Source organism: Ambystoma mexicanum, chromosome 9 (assembly GCF_040938575.1).
Source record: "Ambystoma mexicanum isolate Mex_15411 chromosome 9, UKY_AmexF1_1, whole genome shotgun sequence".
Classification (NCBI taxonomy): Eukaryota; Metazoa; Chordata; class Amphibia; order Caudata; family Ambystomatidae; genus Ambystoma; species Ambystoma mexicanum.
In genome coordinates, this window is record NC_090931.1 from 32,659,857 (window position 1) to 32,680,501 (window position 20,645).

General features: G+C 52.2%; 1 protein-coding gene across 3 annotated transcripts in view; it reads left to right on the forward strand.

The window, feature by feature from the left end:
- B3GAT1 (beta-1,3-glucuronyltransferase 1) overlaps window positions 1-20,645 on the forward strand; it is a 404,607-nt gene that overhangs the window by 253,811 nt on the left and 130,151 nt on the right. For all 3 annotated transcript variants that reach the window (XM_069614106.1, XM_069614105.1, XM_069614107.1), the window contains one exon: window positions 19,061-19,569. In XM_069614106.1, the coding sequence (XP_069470207.1) occupies window positions 19,061-19,569 (509 nt within the window). The remainder of the gene's footprint in view (window positions 1-19,060; window positions 19,570-20,645) is intronic.

The following is a 20,645-nucleotide window of genomic DNA, read 5'->3' on the forward strand; positions in this document are numbered from 1 at the left end:
CTCCCCTGAGAAGTCCCTCGTTTCTTTCTGGCGACCGGCCAGTCTCACAGAAATTACAGTGAGCGGCACACAACACACAAGTAGCACAGAAAACGGAACCGTGCTATGCAAACACAAAAGATGCTAAGCTGCCCACATATCGACAATTCTGAACCAATCAGGACACCCCACAGTGGGCTGCAAACACAATTCTGGGGCATTTTACATGTGCATCCAGCAAGGTGGTGTGCTTGATTATGTGCATGAAATGCCCCGGGTGGGGCAGGAGGAGCTGCTGTGCTCTGCAGAGAAAGGGGCTAACAACTACATAAGTGCATGAACTTCTATCCGCTGAGCAGGGACGTCATCTGAGGTCTCCCTTGCGACCTCTGGGGTCTCCTTTGCGACCTCTGTAAAAAATTATACATTTTTTTTTTTTTTTTTGCAATGCAAGTTCCTGGGCTGTGGCCAGCACCATGTGGCTCTTTAATTCTGGAGGGGCTGGCGTTCTTGTTCAGGCCCTTTAAAAAAAGAAGAACAATAAGAACAGTCTAACACTTTCAGCACTGACCCTAAATAAGAAAGAATAGGAATGCCAAATAATGTGTCTTTCTGGAATTCTGTACAATAATCGCTAGACTCATTAAAGGTTTATTTCAGGCACACTTCAGGGGTGAGTCACTGATTTAGTCGGTTCTTAAACGCCTCAACTCAGCCTTTCATCCTTCTGAGGTCGATAAATGGGTACCAACACAGGTTGGGTGATATTGGGTGTATATTTTTTCTATATAAAGTGCATAAGCGTAAGTGCTATATAATAACACATCATTATCATTTGGTCATGGACGTCTGCTTGCATTCACAGTAATTTGGTAAATGCGCCTATACACATTGATCTTAACCATACATATGGCGATCCATTCTTGTATGAAATGTACATCACATTAGAGTGATATCGTAACCATATTTTTTGTAGTGTACAATGCTATGTGATGCCACTTCCTGTTTTGGCAACGGGTGAAAGGTCGTGTTCCATCGCTTCCCGCGATATCACTTCGGGGTGGGGTCAAATGATATCACTTCCTGTGATGTCATCAGGGGGTCAAGGGTCGTGGGATGTCACTTCCGCTACCCCTGGCATTTAGATAAAATGACGTCCCTGCCGCCGAGTATCGAGAGTCACACATGAACAGAGCACTTACTGAGCATTTTTAGTGAAAAACATACTCTTTATGATCTTAAACTTGCTGTACGGTGGGGTAATATCAGGACAGACAAGGCCAGGAAGACCCATGAATTCAAAGGCATGCAGAATTTCAAAACACACAGACAGGTTGGACACTAAAAAATACTTTGCGCCTTGTGCTCCGGCACCAGACTCCCATATAAAGAAACAGAAAAACCTTCCACTTCAACTGCAGGTGAGACGCTGCACTCGTAGCGGGAAACACCCCAACGGCAGGTGAGATGAGGGAAACACCCCAACTGCAGGTGAGACGCTGCACTCGTAGCGGGAAACACCCCAACGGCAGGTGAGATGAGGGAAACACCCCAACTGCAGGTGAGACGCTGCACTCGTAGCGGGAAACACCCCAACGGCAGGTGAGATGAGGGAAACACCCCAACTGCAGGTGAGACGCTGCACTGGTAGGGGAAACACCCCAACGGCAGGTGAGATGAGGGAAACACCCCAACTGCAGGTGAGACACTGCACTCGTAGCGGGAAACACCCCAACTGCAGATGACACACTGCACTGGTAGGGGAAACACCCCAACTGCAGGTGAGATGAGGGAAACACCCCAACTGCAGGTGAGACGCTGCACTCGTAGTGGGAAACACCCCAACTGCAGGTGAGACACTGCACTCGTAGGGGGAAACACCCCAACTGCAGGTGAGACACTGCACTGGTAGGGGAAACACCCCAACGGCAGGTGAGATGAGGGAAACACCCCAACTGCAGGTGAGACACTGCACTGGTAGGGGAAACACCCCAACTGCAGGTGAGATGAGCGAAACACCCCAACTGCAGGTGACGCTGCACTCATAGCGGGAAACACCCCAACTGGTAGGGGAAACACCCCAACTGCAGGTGAGACACTGTACTGGTAGGGGGAAACACCCCCAACTGCAGGTGAGACGCTGCACTCGTAGCGGGAAACACCCCAACTGGTAGGGTTAACACCCCAACTGCAGGTGAGACACTGCACTGGTGGGGGGAAACACCCCAACTGCAGGTGAGACACTGCACTCATAGGGGGAAACACCCCAACTGCAGGTGAGACATTGCACTCCTAGGGGGAAACACCCCAACTGCAGGTGAGACACTGCACTGGTAGGGGGAAACACCCCAACTGCAGGTGAGACGCTGCACTCGTAGCGGGAAACACCCCAACTGGTAGGGTTAACACCCCAACTGCAGGTGAGACACTGCACTGGTGGGGGGAAACACCCAAACTGCAGGTGAGATGCTGCACTCGTAGGGGGAAACACCCCAACTGCAGGTGAGACGCTGCACTCGTAGCGGGAAACACCACAACTGCAGGTGAGACGCTGCACTCGTAGGGGGAAACTCCCCAACTGCAGGTGAGACGCTGCACTCATAGCAGGAAACACCCCAATTGCAGTGGCTATTTCTCAAATTAATCCACACATTTTCATCTATAGGTCAACATTTTATAAATCGTAAATTAACTCAAAACATTGTATCTTTCACAAGTGTGGTTCACACAAAAATGAACATAAACACTTTATTGGGCTAATCAGAGATATTTTCAGCAAAAACGTAATTTTATACATTCGTTAAAAAAAGAAAGTTTGCATAATTGTAAACAATCAACAGAATTTCCAAACTGTGTTCACAACTGGGCCCATTTGTATAAACAACATATGGTAATTACTGAACAGTGTATGTTCAAATGTATACATTCTCGATTTGACAATTCAATCAATCCGAGTTTGTGTGCGGCGATCACTCTGCACACAGGTTCGTGTGCTGTGATCACTCTGCACGCGGGTTCATGTGCTGTGATCACTCTGCGCACAGGTTTGTGTGCTGTGATCACTCTTTGTAAAGGTTTGTGTGCTGTGATCACTCTGCACGCGGGTTCGTGTGCTGCGATCACTCTGCGCACAGGTTTGTGTGCTGTGATCAATCTGGCACAGGTCTGTGTGCTGTGCTCACTCTGCACGCGGGTTTGTGTGCTGTGATCACTCTGCACGTGGGTTTGTGTGCTGCGATCACTCTGCGCACAGGTTTGTGTGCTGTGATCACTCTGCACACGGGTTCGTGTGCTGCGATCACTCTGCGCACAGGTTTGTGTGCTGTGATCACTCTGCACGCGGGTTTGTGTGCTGTGATCACTCTGCACGCGGGTTTGTGTGCTGCGAACCCTCTGCGCACAGGTTTGTGTGCTGTGATCACTCTGCGCACAAGTTTGTCTGCTGTGATCACTGCACGTGGGTTTGTGTGCAGCGATCACTCTGCACACAGGTTCGTGTGCTGTGATCACTCTGCACGCGGGTTCATGTTGGTGATCACTCTGCGCAAAGATTTGTGTGCTGTGATCACTCTGCATGCGGGTTCGTGTGCTGTGATCACTCTGCACGCGGGTTCGTGTGCTGTGATCACTGCAAGCGGGTTCGTGTGCTGCGATCACTCTGCGCACAGGTTTGTGTGCTGTGATCACTCTGCACGCGGGTTTGTGTGCTGTGAGCACTCTGCACACGGATTCGTGTGCTGCGATCACTCTGCGCACAGGTTTGTGTGCTGTGATCACTCTGCACACGGGTTCATGTGCTGTGATCACTCTGCGCGCGGGTCTGTGTGCTGTGATCACTGCACGCAGGTTCGTGTGCTGTGATCACTCTGCGCTCTGTGTGCTGTGATCACTCTGCGCGCGGGTTTGTGTGCTGTGATCACTCTGCACACGGGTTCATGTGCTGTGATCACTGCGCGCGGGTCTGTGTGCTGTGATCACTGCACGCGGGTTCGTGTGCTGTGATCACTCTGCGCTCTGTGTGCTGTGATCACTCTGCACACGGGTTCATGTGCTGTGATCACTCTGCGCGCGGGTCTGTGTGCTGTGATCACTGCACGCGGGTTCGTGTGCTGTGATCACTCTGCGCTCTGTGTGCTGTGATCACTCTGCCCGCGGGTTTGTGTGCTGTGATCACTCTACGGGTTTCGGGAAAACCCCTTCAATAGGATAGCAGATACCGTTTCTATAAATAATAGTAAAAATACAATGTTACTAATTAAACTAATGAGAATGCAAATATTCATAATTATTGCAAAAGTAAATGCGCCCACACTGCATCTGCAGCCAGCATAGTAGTATCCCAACTCGTGGAAACCATGACATGTCACTCCGACATGTCACTCCGACATGTCACTCCGACATGTCTCCCCTTTCCCTTCTTCACCGCGGGGCCTAGGTGGCCAAGTTAGTAGAGTTCACTACTGAGAAAACTAACAACAAAATGGAATTAGTTAAGACTCCGCAACTCAATGCAACTGCCATGTCCAGCTCATAATCAAAGCCATGTATACCAACTTCTCATACGTGTGCCATGTAGGACAACAGGCGTGTTCAAGGTGCAACCTAAACATCATTAAACGATCTATCAGGACAGGTTCCAGAGCAACAATAACCCCCTGACCCCCCATTGTGTGGCAAAGTGTCTGCACTCAGGTGTATGTGTATAACCATGTGGTAGCTGCACTGATGTGTTGAGGAGCCACACCTGTGTTTGCCGCCCTAATGCACGTGTCTCCTGTTTTGCTGCGCGGAGCTCGGTGTAAGGCTAGTCTGTCACACTTCTAATCTGCTGGTGGGGACTCCTCGTCGCCATCTTGCAACAGTTTCTCAAACATACGAAAGGCCTTTTTCCTGTTATCTTCGAGGGGGAGGTTTGCTTGTTAAAACAGTACAACGTCTTTCTAACCAAAATATCTCAAGCAAAAGATTCAATAAAACTATATAATCCAACTCAGAGAGTCAGAGATCTCTCAATAGATAAGCGAGCCTAACTGGCCTGAAACCTGTGAATATTAATAGGAGGCTTCCCAAAATATGTCACTCCATGAGTTCTGAGGTGTGATACCTGATGAAGTTATCAAAGGTGATATAACATGCATCTACGTTGACCAGACAACACAATCTTGACAAGTAAGGCTATACTAACTGTAAATGATATAAGGCATAAGGGCCAGATTTGTGGAGATCTGAATATCCACATCTTCGACAAGAAGGCCCATGTGAGAGAAAAAGTCAATCTTTCCGTAAAGGGCAAAAATATGGGTGAAAGAAATGGAGACAAGAAGTTTGATTCGTGCGGGTAACCCTCAGAATAAAGAGCGTCAAATGATCCCAATGTGTACACAGGGCTCCTCGGAGGCCATTTTAGACTACATCTATGTATCATCAACCATAATGAAGGCATTCCTAAACACGGATAATATCCAAACCACGAATAGCGGCCATCATATTTTAACCATGACGTGGGCAGGTTATGTGGGCCAGTGAAAAAAGCATCCATTGCCTCTAATGGAACTCAATGCGCAACTTACCAGACTACGAATTAAACCAGGACAGATAGCCGAACTTCCACAGAAATACCAACAATCCGAGAAAGAAGGACTCTCTAAGTTAAATTACGAATGGTTACTTGACCCATACCAGAAACCAAAGAAAAATCCTCCAATTTATAGGCAGACATATAACCATTATTATGATCTGCAAATTAAGGGGAAAAAAACAGAGCTTCACAAACTTTGCAGGCTACTCCGGAAGAACAACACCGAAGAAAAAAGAACTGCATCAAAAGTCGCAAAACAGAGTTATCGAAACTGGACAAAGATGCACAAAAGCACTATGATCCAAAAGGATGCTGAAATAATGCTACATTGTCTTAAGAATCGAAACACCCGTGATTTATGGAGTCTCCTGAATCCAACATACACGAGAAAACATCGGTTGACACAAAATGTAACAGAGCATCGATGGAGAGAGTATTCTCCGAATTGTATAGTAGAAGGCCATACGCAGAGGCTGTAAATTGTCCTACGGTCACTAAATGGCAAATTAATAGGACAAAAGAAGAAATTATACAAATGATTAAAAAGCTCAATACATCACGCGCACCTGGGCCCAATGGTCTTTCGAATTAAATCATAAAGGAGTCCCCTGAGATATAGGCGGACATCATGCTTCAAACTCTCAGCATATTCAATCAATTTAACCAAATGCCATCGACATGGAGATTGGCTACCTTGATACCTATATTTAAGCAGGGAGATAAAGACAATCCGGCAAACTAAAGACCTATAGCCCTCTTAAACCCGTCAGGGAAAATGTTTGCAACAATGCCGCTATGGGATCTATCAGCCTGGGCTAGACCAGAAAACCAGTTTTCCAAGAGACAAACAGGGGTTGTCCACCAAGTGGGGTGAAACATAAATCTTCTCCTCTTGAATGTTATCAAACAAGAAGTCATTTCAAAAAAGTGAAAAGTCTGGATGGCATTTGTCGATCTTCACCTCGCTTTCGATACAGTAAACCGCCAACTACTGTGGCACAAATTAGAAAAATGGAAATGCCCGTCACACATATTACAACCTATTAAATTACTCTATTTGTGTACTCAGATACGGGTAAGTATAACTAAAGAGGGCGTGCAAACAGCATTCATAGAGACATGGAATGGTCTCAAGCAAGGCTGTCCTCTTGCTGCAACGCTTTTTAATTGGTTCACCGCAGATCTAGAACAGGAAGCGATATCCTCTATAACAAATCCGCCCAGAATAAATTCTACAGCATTGCCCCTGATGATGTATGCAGATGACCTCATCCTGCTCGACAAAACACCACTAGGCTTACAACATAACCTGGATGCGATGGGAAAATTCATGGAGAAAAACGAATTGAAAATAAATACTGTCAAAACAACAATCATGTCTATAACAAAAACCAAGCCAAAATATATGACTCCAGTGTTAAAAACAATGGATTTCCATTAATTGTAGTCCCTACTTTCAAATATCTGGGTATTACGATTAACCAAACATCTGACGAAAAAGAATGGGTACTTCATCTTCGAAAGAAAACATATTCTAGACAAGGTTATGCCTTGCATGAAAAATATGGAAAATTCTCCTTTACCCCCATCTTAACCTTCTACAGGAGCAAAGTGATTCCAGTGTTAGCATATGGAAGTGAATCACTGATCAAACTTTCGGCGACCATTTGGCCTAAATTAGAGGCCATTGTTTGGTGGAAAATTGTGAGATTACCATCATCCTTTCCTGTTGCAAGAATACGCTTTGAGATAGCCATTCAATCACTGATTTCAATTATCACCTGGAAGAAATTGGATCTGTATCGCAAGATCATTTCTGAAGAGAAGATCCCTGCGATCGAAATACTGAGGTTAAAAGCGAATCCTGTATGCACCAAAGCTCTGATCGAATGGAATCAACAGATGACACAAATCCTCAAGAAAGAGGAATTAACTGCAGAAATGCTGATAAATCGACCACAAAACGCAAAGAGGGAAATCTTGCGTAATGACTGGATAGATACCATGGAAGAGAAAGCAAGATACCAAGAGAATTTAACATGTGAAATAGAAGTAAGATCAGTCAACCAACTCCCCGCATATCTGAAGATCTTCCCAGACAAATTAATCAGGTCCTTGTTTTTGAAATTACGGCTCAATATCCTGCCTACAAGAGCTAGATTGGTCCTAACCAAACAACAAGACTCCAAACTCCAATACTGTAGATTTTGTAAAAATGAAGCAATTACTGAGACTCTTCATCATACAATTATGATCTGTCCAGAATTACAAGAAGAGAGAACTTTGTGTAGGACTTGTTTCAACATCAGTAACGAAACGCTCAGTCCTATAGCAAGATGGGCACAGAGAATTTTGGGACAGGACGAAAAGTTGATATTCATTGTTATCAAATTTTGGATTAAGATTGTGAACTCAGTAACAGTTTAAACATCGAAATTTGTATCACAAACTAACCAAGATTTCTTTTATGATGATCAGAAAGTATATGTTTTAAGTTTTGAATAACGATACGGAAAATGCTTGATGAATATAAAATGAAAAGTTTCTATGTAAACTATAACATTTTAATAAAAAATAAAAAAAATAAGGACCATAGTCCGCCGCTAATATTAGTGTCATACAATCCTGTTATAAATATTTCAAACCCGTTAATAGTCTTAACCCCATGATTAATAGTCTTAACCCCATGATTATTTGCAACTATAGCAGCTGTAGTCTCATTTCTTTATCAATACGAATAGAACTGAAGAATCAACGAGAATCGATATGGTGAGAAAGTGCCCATAACCCTGTAACAGTTAAACAGGCTTTCACTTTAAACAGAACAGTTCCGATCCCACTCCCTGGTCAGACCTTTACCTCTTATGGATCCCAAAGATCTCCCCTGGGGCAGCAATCTGCTCACATTTCCTCCTCTTTTCCTTTCGGTACATTAACAACTTCAAACATGACGAATGTAACCTGAGCGAAGGTGTGTTCTCCTCCAGGAGGTGCACAGGGTCAGGGTTCTAGGTTCGGTCCAGATGACTTTGGCTTTGTGTGTCATTATGCCTACATTTCACACCATATATAACATCCTCCACACCAAGCTCCCATTGCCATGGGAATTATTGCATCCCACAACTGTCGTGCAATGTCCTCAGATGCCCTAGAGGGCAGCTTCTGCATTCACCCTGTGGGCAAGTCCATAAAAGATCCCCTCCTGCACCCCCCGCAATGCGTACTTCCTTTATAAGGTCCCTGGGCAGCAGCGGTGGCCATCCATCCTCTGGGGTTCTCCAGCGGCAGGCCTCCTGGGCAATGTCTCGCAAGTCCTGCAGCTCTGAGGAGGATATTAAGAGGATATTCAGCCTGCTGTGCCTCGGAGGGACCTCTTTCGTCATGTCCCTGCCTTGTTGAGGGGCGTCCTCTGCCCTCTGTCTCCAATAGCAGTGCCTCTGTCTTGTTGAGGGGCGTCCCTGACCCTCTGTCTCCAATAGGAGTGCCTCTCTTTTGCTGAGGGGTATCCTCTGCCCTCTGTCTCCAATAGCAGTGCCTCTGTCTCCAGTAGCAGTGCCGCTGTCTCCAATAGCAGTGCCTCTGTCTTGTTGAGGGGTGTCCTGAGCCCTCTGTCTCCAATAGCAGTGCCTCTGTCTTGCTGAGGGGTGTCCTGGGCCCTCTGTCTCCAATAGCAGCGCCTCTGTTTTGCTGAGGGGCACATCTGGCCCTCTGTCTCCAATAGCAGTGCTTCTGTCTTGTTGAAGGGTGTCCTGAGCCCTCTGTCACCAATAGCAGCGCCTCTGTTTTGCTGAGGGGCGCCCGGGTCCTCTGTCTTCAATAGCAGTGCCTCTTTCTCCAATAGCAGCGCCTCTGTCTTGCTGAGGGGTGTCCTGAGCCCTCTTTCTCCAATAGCAGTGCCTCTTTCTCCAATAGCAGTGCCTCTGTCTTGCTGAGGGGCGCCCCGGGCCCTCTGTCTTCAATAGCAGTGCCTCTTTCTCCAATAGCAGCGCCTCTGTCTTGCTGAGGGGTGTCCTGAGCCCTCTGTATCCAATAGCAGTGCCTCTGTCTCCAATAGCCGTGCCTCTGTCTTGCTGATGGGCGACCCTGGCCCTCTGTCTCCAATAGCCATGCCTCTGTCTTGCTGAGGGGCGCCCCTGGCCCTCTGTCTCCAATAGCAGTGCCTCTGTCTTGCTGAGGGGTGTCCTGAGCCCTCTGTCTCCAATAGCAGTGCCTCTGTCTTTCTGAGGGGCGCCCCTGGCCCTCTGTCTCCAATAGCAGTGCCTCTGTCTCCAATAGCCGTGCCTCTGTCTTGCTGAGGGGCGTCCCTGGCCCTCTGTCTCCAGTAGCAGTGCCTCTGTCTTTCTGAGGGGCGTCCCTGGCCCTCTGTCTCCAATAGCAGTGCCTCTGTCTCCAATAGCAGTGCCTCTGTCTTGTTGAGGGGTGTCCTGAGCCCTCTGTCTCCAATAGCAGTGCCTCTGTCTTGCTGAGGGGTGTCCTGGGCCTTCTGTCTCCAATAGCAGCACCTCTGTTTTGCTGAGGGGCACATCTGGCCCTCTGTCTCCAATAGCAGTGCTTCTGTCTTGTTGAGGGGTGTCCTGAGCCCTCTGTCTCCAATAGCAGTGCCTCTGTCTTGCTGAGGGGCGCCCATGTCCCTCTGTCTCCAATATCAGTGCCTCTGTCTTGCTGAGGGGTGTCCTGGGCCCTCTGTCTCCAATAGCAGCGCCTCTGTTTTGCTGAGGGGCACACCTGGCCCTCTGTCTCCAATAGCAGTGCTTCTGTCTAGCTGAGGGGTGTCCTGGGCCCTCTGTCTCCAATAGCAGTGCCTCTTTCTCCAATAGCAGTGCCTCTGTCTTGCTGAGGGGCGCCCCGGGACCTCTGTCTCCAATAGCAGTGCCTCTTTCTCCAATAGCAGCGCCTCTGTCTTGCTGAGGGGTGTCCTGAGACCTCTGTCTCCAATATCAGTGCCTCTGCCCTGTTGAGGGGTGTCCTGAGCCCTCTGTCTCCAATAGCAGTGCCTCTGTCTTGCTGAGGGGCGCCCATGTCCCTCTGTCTCCAATATCAGTGCCTCTGTCTTGCTGGGGGGTGTCCTGGGCCCTCTGTCTCCAATAGCAGCGCCTCTGTTTTGCTGAGGGGCACACCTGGCCCTCTGTCTCCAATAGCAGTGCTTCTGTCTAGCTGAAGGGTGTCCTGGGCCCTCTGTCTCCAATAGCAGTGCCTCTTTCTCCAATAGCAGTGCCTCTGTCTTGCTGAGGGGCGCCCCGGGACCTCTGTCTCCAATAGCAGTGCCTCTTTCTCCAATAGCAGCGCCTCTGTCTTGCTGAGGGGTGTCCTGAGCCCTCTGTCTCCAATATCAGTGCCTCTGCCCTGTTGAGGGGTGTCCTGAGCCCTCTGTCTCCAATAGCAGTGCCTCTGTCTTGCTGAGGGCGCCCCTGGCCCTCTGTCTCCAATAGCAGTGCCTCTGTCTCCAATAGCAGTGCTTCTGTCTTGCTGAGGGGTGTCCTGAGCCCTCTGTCTCCAATAGCAGTGCCTCTGTCTTTCTGAAGAGCGCATCTGGCCCTCTGTCTCCAATAGCAGTGCTTCTGTCTTGCTGAGGGGTGTCCTGAGCCCTCTGTCTCCAATAGCAGTGCCTCTGTCTTTCTGAGGGGCGCCCCTGGCCCTCTGTCTCCAATAGCAGTGCCTCTGTCTCCAATAGCCGTGCCTCTGTCTTGCTGAGGGGCACCCCTGGCCCTCTGTCTCCAATAGCAGTGCCTCTGTCTTGCTGAGGGGTGTCCTGAGCCCTCTGTCTCCAATAGCAGTGCCTCTGTCTTTCTGAGGGGCGCCCCTGCCCCTCTGTCTCCAATAGCAGTGCCTCTGTCTCCAATAGCCGTGCCTCTGTCTTGCTGAGGGGCGCCCCTGGCCCTCTGTCTCCAATAGCAGTGCCTCTGTCTCCAATAGCAGTGCCTCTTTCTTGCTGAGGGCGACCCTGGCCCTCTGTCTCCCAATAGTAGTGCCTCTGTCTCCAATAGCAGTGCTTCTGTCTTGCTGAGGGGGGTCCTGAACCCTCTGTCTCCAATAGCAGTACCTCTGTCTTTCTGAAGAGCGCATCTGGCCCTCTGTCTCCAATAGCAGTGCTTCTGTCTTACTGAGGGGTGTCCTGAGCCCTCTGTCTCCAATAGCAGTGCCTCTGTCTTGCTGAGGGGTGTCCTGGGCCCTCTGTCTCCAATAGCAGCGCCTCTGTTTTGCTGAGGGGCACATCTGGCCCTCTGTCTCCAATAGCAGTGCTTCTGTCTTGTTGAGGGGTGTCCTGAGCCTTCTGTCTCCAATAGCAGTGCCTCTGTCTTGCTGAGGGGCGCCCATGTCCCTCTGTCTCCAATATCAGTGCCACTGTCTTGCTGAGGGGTGTCCTGTGCCCTCTGTCTCCAATAGCAGTACCTCTTTCTCCAATAGCAGCGCCTCTGTCTTGCTGAGGGGTGCCCCGGGCCCTCTGTCTTCAATAGCAGTGCCTCTTTCTCCAATAGCAGCGCCTCTGTCTTGCTGAGGGGTGTCCTGAGCCCTCTGTCTCCAATATTAGTGCCTCTGTCCTGTTGAGGGGTGTCCTGAGCCCTCTGTCTCCAATAGCAGCGCCTCTGTCTTGCTGAGGGGTGTCCTGAGCCCTCTGTCTCCAATATTAGTGCCTCTGTCCTGTTGAGGGGTGTCCTGAGCCCTCTGTCTCCTATAGCAGCGCCTCTGTTTTGCTGAGGGGCACATCTGGCCCTCTGTCTCCAATAGCAGTGCTTCTGTCTTGTTGAGGGGTGTCCTGAGCCCTCTGTCTCCAATAGCAGTGCCTCTGTCTTGCTGAGGGGCACCCATGTCCCTCTGTCTCCAATATCAGTGCCTCTGTCTTGCTGAGGGGTGTCCTGGGCCCTCTGTCTCCAATAGCAGCGCCTCTGTTTTGCTGAGGGGCACATCTGGCCCTCTGTCCAATAGCAGTTCTTCTGTCTAGCTGAGGGGTGTCCTGAGCCCTCTGTCTCCAATAGCAGTGCCTCTTTCTCCAATAGCAGTGCCTCTTTCTCCAATAGCAGCGCCTCTGTCTTGCTGAGGGGTGTCCTGAGCCCTCTGTCTCCAATATTAGCGCCTCTGTCCTGTTGAGGGGTGTCCTGAGCCCTCTGTCTCCAATAGCAGCGCCTCTGTCTTGCTGAGGGGTGTCCTGAGCCCTCTGTCTCCAATATTAGTGCCTCTGTCCTGTTGAGGGGTGTCCTGAGCCCTCTGTCTCCTATAGCAGCGCCTCTGTTTTGCTGAGGGGCACATCTGGCCCTCTGTCTCCAATAGCAGTGCTTCTGTCTTGTTGAGGGGTGTCCTGAGCCCTCTGTCTCCAATAGCAGTGCCTCTGTCTTGCTGAGGGGCACCCATGTCCCTCTGTCTCCAATATCAGTGCCTCTGTCTTGCTGAGGGGTGTCCTGGGCCCTCTGTCTCCAATAGCAGCGCCTCTGTTTTGCTGAGGGGCAAATCTGGCCCTCTGTCCAATAGCAGTTCTTCTGTCTAGCTGAGGGGTGTCCTGAGCCCTCTGTCTCCAATAGCAGTGCCTCTTTCTCCAATAGCAGCGCCTCTGTCTTGCTGAGGGGCGCCCCGGGCCCTCTGTCTTCAATAGCAGTGCCTCTTTCTCCAATAGCAGTGCCTCTGTCTTGCTGAGGGGTGTCCTGAGCCCTCTGTCTCCAATAGCACTGCCTATGTCTTTCTGAAGAGCGCATCTGGCCCTCTGTCTCCAATAGCAGTGCTTCTGTCTTGCTGAGGGGTGTCCTGAGCCCTCTGTCTCCAATAGCAGTGCCTATGTCTTTCTGAGGGGCGCCCCTGGCCCTCTGTCTCCAATAGCCGTGCCTCTGTCTCCAATAGCCGTTCCTCTGTCTTGCTGAGGGGCGCCCCTGGCCCTCTGTCTCCAATAGCAGTGCCTCTGTCTTGCTGAGGGGTGTCCTGAGCCCTCTGTCTCCAATAGCAGTGTCTCTGTCTCCAATAGCTGTGCCTCTGTCTTGCTGAGGGGCGCCCCTGGCCCTCTGTCTCCAATAGCAGTGCCTCTGTCTCCAATAGCCATGCCTCTGTCTTGCTGAGGGGCGCCCCTGGCCCTCTGTCTCCAATAGCAGTGCCTCTGTCTTGCTGAGGGGTGTCCTGAGCCCTCTGTCTCCAATAGCAGTGCCTCTGTCTCCAATAGCCGTGCCTCTGTCTTGCCGAGGGGCGCCCCTGGCCCTCTGTCTCCAATAGCAGTGCCTCTGTCTTGCTGAGGGGTGTCCTGAGCCCTCTGTCTCCAATAGCAGTGCCTCTATCTTTCTGAGGGGCACCCCTGGCCCTCTGTCTCCAATAGCAGTGCCTCTGTCTCCAATAGCATCGCCTCTGTCTCCAATAGCAGTGCCTCTGTCTTGTTGAGGGGTGTCCTGAGCCCTCTGTCTCCAATAGCAGCGCCTCTGTTTTGCTGAGGGGCACATCTGGCCCTCTATCTCCAATATCAGTGCCTCTGTCTTGCTGAGGGGTGTCCTGGGCCCTCTGTCTCCAATAGCAGTGTCTCTTTCTCCAATAGCAGTGCCTCTGTCTTGCTGAGGGGCGCCCCGGGCCCCCTGTCTCCAATAGCAGCGCCTCTTTCTCCAATAGCAGCGCCTCTGTCTTGCTGAGGGGTGTCCTGAGCCCTCTGTCTCCAATATCAGTGCCTCTGTCCTGTTGAGGGGTGTCCTGAGCCCTCTGTCTCCAATAGCAGTGCCTCTGTCTTGCTGAGGGCGCCCCTGGCCCTCTGTCTCCAATAGCAGTGCCTCTGTGTCCAATAGCACTGCTTCTGTCTTGCTGAGGGGTGTCCTGAGCCCTCTGTCTCCAATAGCAGTGCCTCTGTCTTTCTGAGGGGCGCCCCTGGCCCTCTGTCTCAAATAGCAGTGCCTCTGTCTTGCTGAGGGGTGTCCTGAGCCCTCTGTCTCCAATAGCAGTGCCTCTGTCTTTCTGAGAGGCGCCCCTGGCCCTCTGTCTCCAATAGCAGTGCCTCTGTCTCCAATAGCCGTGCCTCTGTCTTGCTGAGGGGCGCCCCTGGCCCTCTGTCTCAAATAGCAGTGCCTCTGTCTTGCTGAGGGGTGTCCTGAGCCCTCTGTCTCCAATGGCAGTGCCTCTGTCTTTCTGAGGGGCGCCCCTGGCCCTCTGTCTCCAATAGCAGTGCCTCTGTCTCCTATAGCCATTCCTCTGTCTTGCTGAGGGGCGCCCCTGGCCCTCTGTCTCCAATAGCAGTGCCTCTGTCTCCAATAGCCGTGCCTCTGTCTTGCTGAGGGGCGCCCCTGGCCCTCTGTCTCAAATAGCAGTGCCTCTGTCTTGCTGAGGGGTGTCCTGAGCCCTCTGTCTCCAATAGCAGTGCCTCTGTCTTTCTGAGGGGCGCCCCTGGCCCTCTGTCTCCAATAGCAGTGCCTCTGTCTCCAATAGCTGTGCCTCTGTCTTGCTGAGGGGTGCCCCTGGCCCTCTGTCTCCAATAGCAGTGCCTCTGTCTTGCCGAGGGGTGTCCTGAGCCCTCTGTCTCCAATAGCAGTGCCTCTGTCTTTCTGAGGAGCGCCCCTGGCCCTCTGTCTCCAATAGCAGTGCCTCTGTCTCCAATAGCAGTGCCACTGTCTTGTTGAGGGGTGTCCTGAGCCCTCTGTCTCCAATAGCAATGCCTCTGTCTCCAATAGCAGTGCCTCCGTCTTGTTGAGGGGTGTCCTGAGCCCTCTGTCTCCAATAGCAGTGCCTCTGTCTTGCTGAGGGGCGCCCCTGGCCCTCTGTCTTCAATAGCAGTGCCTCTGTCTCCAATAGCAGTGCCTCTGTCTTGCTGAGGGGCGCCCCTGGCCCTCTGTCTTCAATAGCAGTGCCTCTGTCTCCAATAGCAGTGCCTCTGTCTTGCTGAGGGGCACCCCTGGCCCTCTGTCTCCAATAGCAGTGCCTCTGTCTCCAATAGCAGTGTCTCTGTCTTGCAGAGGGGCGCCCCTGGCCCTCTGTCTTCAATAGCAGTGCCTCTGTCTCCAATAGCAGTGCCTCTGTCTTGCTGAGGGGCGCCCCTGGCCCTCTGTCTCCAATAGCAGTGTCTCTGTCTCCAATAGCAGTGCCTCTGTCTTGTTGCGGGGTGTCCTGAGCCCTCTGTCTCCAATAGCAGTGCCTCTGTCTCCAATAGCAGTGCCTCTGTCTTGTTGAGGGGTGTCCTGAGCCCTCCGTCTCCAATAGCAGTGCCTCTGTCTTGCTGAGGGGTGCCCCTGGCCCTCTGTCTCCAATAGCAGTGCCTCTGTCTCCAATAGCCGTGCCTCTGTCTTGCTGAGGGGCGCCCCTGGCCCTCTGTCTCAAATAGCAGTGCCTCTGTCTTGCTGAGGGGTGTCCTGAGCCCTCTGTCTCCAATAGCAGTGCCTCTGTCTTTCTGAGGGGCGCCCCTGGCCCTCTGTCTCCAATAGCAGTGCCTCTGTCTCCAATAGCTGTGCCTCTGTCTTGCTGAGGGGTGCCCCTGGCCCTCTGTCTCCAATAGCAGTGCCTCTGTCTTGCCGAGGGGTGTCCTGAGCCCTCTGTCTCCAATAGCAGTGCCTCTGTCTTTCTGAGGGGCGCCCCTGGCCCTCTGTCTCCAAAAGCAGTGCCTCTGTCTCCAATAGCAGTGCCTCTGTCTTGTTGAGGGGTGTCCTGAGCCCTCTGTCTCCAATAGCAATGCCTCTGTCTCCAATAGCAGTGCCTCCGTCTTGTTGAGGGGTGTCCTGAGCCCTCTGTCTCCAATAGCAGTGCCTCTGTCTTGCTGAGGGGTGCCCCTGGCCCTCTGTCTCCAATAGCAGTGCCTCTGTCTTGCTGAGGGGCGCCCCTGGCCCTCTGTCTTCAATAGCAGTGCCTCTGTCTCCAATAGCAGTGCCTCTGTCTTGCTGAGGGGCGCCCCTGGCCCTCTGTCTCCAATAGCAGTGCCTCTGTCTCCAATAGCAGTGTCTCTGTCTTGCTGAGGGGCGCCCCTGGCCCTCTGTCTTCAATAGCAGTGCCTCTGTCTCCAATAGCAGTGCCTCTGTCTTGTTGAGGGGTGTCCTGAGCCCTCTGTCTCCAATAGCAATGCCTCTGTCTCCAATAGCAGTGCCTCCGTCTTGTTGAGGGGTGTCCTGAGCCCTCTGTCTCCAATAGCAGTGCCTCTGTCTTGCTGAGGGGTGCCCCTGGCCCTCTGTCTCCAATAGCAGTGCCTCTGTCTTGCTGAGGGGCGCCCCTGGCCCTCTGTCTTCAATAGCAGTGCCTCTGTCTCCAATAGCAGTGCCTCTGTCTTGCTGAGAGGCGCCCCTGGCCCTCTGTCTCCAATAGCAGTGCCTCTGTCTCCAATAGCAGTGTCTCTGTCTTGCTGAGGGGCGCCCCTGGCCCTCTGTCTCCAATAGCAGTGCCTCTGTCTCCAATAGCAGTGCCTCTGTCTTGCTGAGGGGCGCCCCTGGCCCTCTGTCTTCAATAGCAGTGCCTCTGTCTCCAATAGCAGTGCCTCTGTCTTGCTGAGGGGCGCCCCTGGCCCTCTGTCTCCAATAGCAGTGCCTCTGTCTCCAATAGCAGTGCCTCTGTCTTGTTGAGGGGTGTCCTGAGCCCTCTGTCTCCAATAGCAGTGCCTCTGTCTTGCTGAGGGGTGCCCCTGGCCCTCTGTCTCCAATAGCAGTGCCTCTGTCTCCAATAGCCGTGCCTCTGTCTTTGCTGAGGGGCTCCCCTAGCCCTCTGTCTCCAATAGCAGTGCCTCTGTCTTGCTGAGGGGTGTCCTGAGCCCTCTGTCTCCAATAGCAGTGCCTCTGTCTTTCTGAGGGGCGCCCCTGGCCCTCTGTCTCCAATAGCAGTTCCTCTGTCTCCAATAGCCGTGCCTCTGTCTTGCTGAGGGGCGCCCCTGGCCCTCTGTCTCCAATAGCAGTGCCTCTGTCTTGCTGAGGGGTGCCCCTGGCCCTCTGTCTCCAATAGCAGTGCCTCTGTCTTTCTGAGGGGCACCCCTGGCCCTCTGTCTCCAATAGCAGTGCCTCTGTCTTGCTGAGGGGCGCCCCTGGCCCTCTGTCTCCAATAGCAGTGCCTCTGTCTCCAATAGCAGTGCCTCTGTCTTGTTGAGGGGTGTCCTGAGCCCTCTGTCTCCAATAGCAGTGCCTCTGTCTTGTTGAGGGGTGTCCTGAGCCCTCTGTCTCCAGTAGCAGTGCCGCTGTCTTTCTGAGGGGCACCCCTGGCCCTCTGTCTCCAATAGCAGTGCCTCTGTCTTGTTGAGGGGCGCCCCTGGCCCTCTGTCTCCAATAGCAGTGCCTCTGTCTCCAATAGCAGTGCCTCTGTCTTGTTGAGGGGTGTCCTGAACCCTCTCTCTCAATAGCAGTGCCTCTGTCTCCAATAGCAGTGCCTCTGTCTTGTTGAGGGGTGTCCTGAGCCCTCTGTCTCCAATAGCAGTGCCTCTGTCTTGCTGAGGGGTGTCCTGAGCCCTCTGTCTCCAATAGCAGTGCCTCTGTCTTGCTGAGGGGTGTCGTGAGCCCTGTCTCCAATAGCAGTGTCTCTGTCTTGTTTAGGGGCGTTCCCAGCCCCCTGTCTTGTTGAGGGCGTCTGCGACACTTTGTCCACAGCGTCTCTTTGACAAAAGTGCGTATGATTAACAAGAGCCACCTTTGACCTCTTGCTCTAGAGCAAGGGTAGAGTCTGGCTCACACCCAGTCTTTAGAAAAGCTGTCCCTTCTGGGGTGACCTGGAGGATGTAAACCTGAGTGGCTGTGAGTGTCCAGCAGAATCACAGCTAGACTAAAACCCTGGGGGAGGTTCGCGGGGCACCCAGACACCCGGGCCGTGGTGCCTTTTGATGGTACTATGCACTCCTAGACTGAACGTGGACCTTGGTTCATACCAACACTGGTGCTATGAGATACCATGTTCCGAGTAGCTGCCCGGTCATAATCCTGGCGCCCTGTTCTATGTATGAACATTGTGCATTGCCTTTGCTGCAAGTCTTGGCGTGCGCGTGCTGGAGCTCGCCCTCTTATGCCCATGCAGGAACTGGTCTGTGGGGGGCGCGGAGGGGGCGGGGGTGGGGCTCTCATTATGAAATCTACTCTGTGTGTGGAGAAAGCTGGCACTGCCCATGGGTTTTGTTTGAGGGGGCCTGCTGCTTCAGTCCTGCTCTTTGTTTTGGGGGAACCTTATACCGCGATTAAGTGGCCTTGGTGGGAAGGTAGCACGCTGTGCCGCGGCCTGGCCTCAGTCGCAATGGCACAGAACTGATCACCGCCTCTGCATGGAGTACACATCTTGCTCGTGCATTCGCTTGCACCATCGCTAAGAGTTCTTTGGGTGGAGGAACCTGCTAGCGCTGCTGTGGTATCCTGCATGTGGGAGGCATCCTCTCGTACCCATGCAGTACCTATTGTGTGGGTGTTCGGGAAGAGGTCCCTGCATGTGCTCGTGTGGCTGCATATGGTGTGGGTGTTGGTTTTCACATACTCGTACTTCCCAGCATGGCATCAATCCCTAGACGTACTCCTTAGTTACTGGAGTGAGGCCATGAAGCCAAGAGGTCGGGCAGGAAGATGGGCAGAACTTGGGTTCAAAGACTAATCTCTTCTTGTTTTCTTTGGCTAGATGATGGAGGCGACAGCCGGAGAGATCTTGGTCAGGGCTTGGACTCGAAGGAGTACTGCCAGTCCGATAGAGATATTGTGGAGGTGGTAAGGACTGAGTACGTTTACACACGCCCGCCTCCTTGGACGGACAACTTGCCAACCATCCACGTCATCACGCCCACCTACAGCCGCCCGGTGCAGAAGGCCGAGTTAACGCGACTTGCCAACACCATGCTCCATGTGCCCAACCTGCATTGGATCCTCGTGGAGGACTCCCAGAGGCGGACGCCCCTTGTGACCAGGATGCTGCACGAGACAGGCTTGAACTACACGCACCTCAATGTGGAGACGCCACGCAACTACAAGCTGCGTGGGGACATGCGGGACCCCAGGATTCCCAGGGGAACCATGCAGAGGAACCTGGCTCTCCGCTGGCTCCGAGAGACCTTCAACAAGAACAACAGCCAGCCTGGCATCGTCTACTTTGCAGATGACGACAACACCTACAGCCTGGAGCTGTTTGAAGAGGTGAGTGAGGGCGGCCAAATGTACTCTCCGGGTACGCAAACACCATGGCTTTCCAAATGCTCTTGATACATTCTAAAGCAATGCCAAATCAGTGTCCTCAAGCTCGCTGTGACATCCGTGCAGAGCCTCCTCACGCAGGTTCGGATCCCAGCAGCGCCGCACTCAGCCTTTCATCCTTCCGAGCTCGAAAAACGACCACCACCAAGCAGCGCTCAGATACCTGAGGGTTCGTAGCGCTGTATAAATAATGCATTATTATTATTAAGGTCACTGATTATTGATCCGTGATTAAGGTGTGCAGGGGACGGGAGTGTCCGTCACTTGAGGACACTGATTTGGCAAATGTTACCAAGGAAATGTGTGGTGTCTGGACCTAGGAGGTCCACAATGGCAGAATCGGAAGCCAATGAAAGGGCAGTGCCCAGCAGCGTGGAGTCACGAGGCACGCCTTGACATGGGTCACTGCCATTAGCACCTGCGGTCCTATGACTCAGGTGCTAAAGGGTGTTATTAATTACAAAAGCAAAAGCACACATTTACCTCATGTATCTGTGACACTGCCCCTCTCACTTGAAATCCGTCTTCAGTGTTCCTTTCGATGACGTCATGAGCCGGGAAAAGAGCCTTTAGCATAGCAGCGACGCAGGGATCCATGTCGTAGGATGGTAGGTTCTCATGTGGCCTTTGGTGGCTACAGGCGGGGGGGGGGTCCTGCCCACACCTGCGTGCAGCAAGGCGCGCGCAGCTCGCAGGCCACTCCCACTGTGGGCTTGTAGCAGTGAATACGGGTTATGTTCAAAGAAGCCTGACTGGCTGTGCGCTCTGGGGGGGGGGGGGGGGTGTCTGTGTGTGTGTGTGTGTGTGCGTGCGTGCGCGCGCACATGCTTTATACCCAGTGGTCAAAGTGTACAAAACAAAGTAGTGGAATGATCACCTGGGCATTTGTCCATTATTACACCAACATACATCACACTTGCTCATTCCTCTCTCAGCCCCTTTCCTCTCCCCCCCCCCAGTGAGGTGCAGAATGAGACATGTCTTCTTTTTGGCATAAAGGGCTGCAGATTTATTTTCAC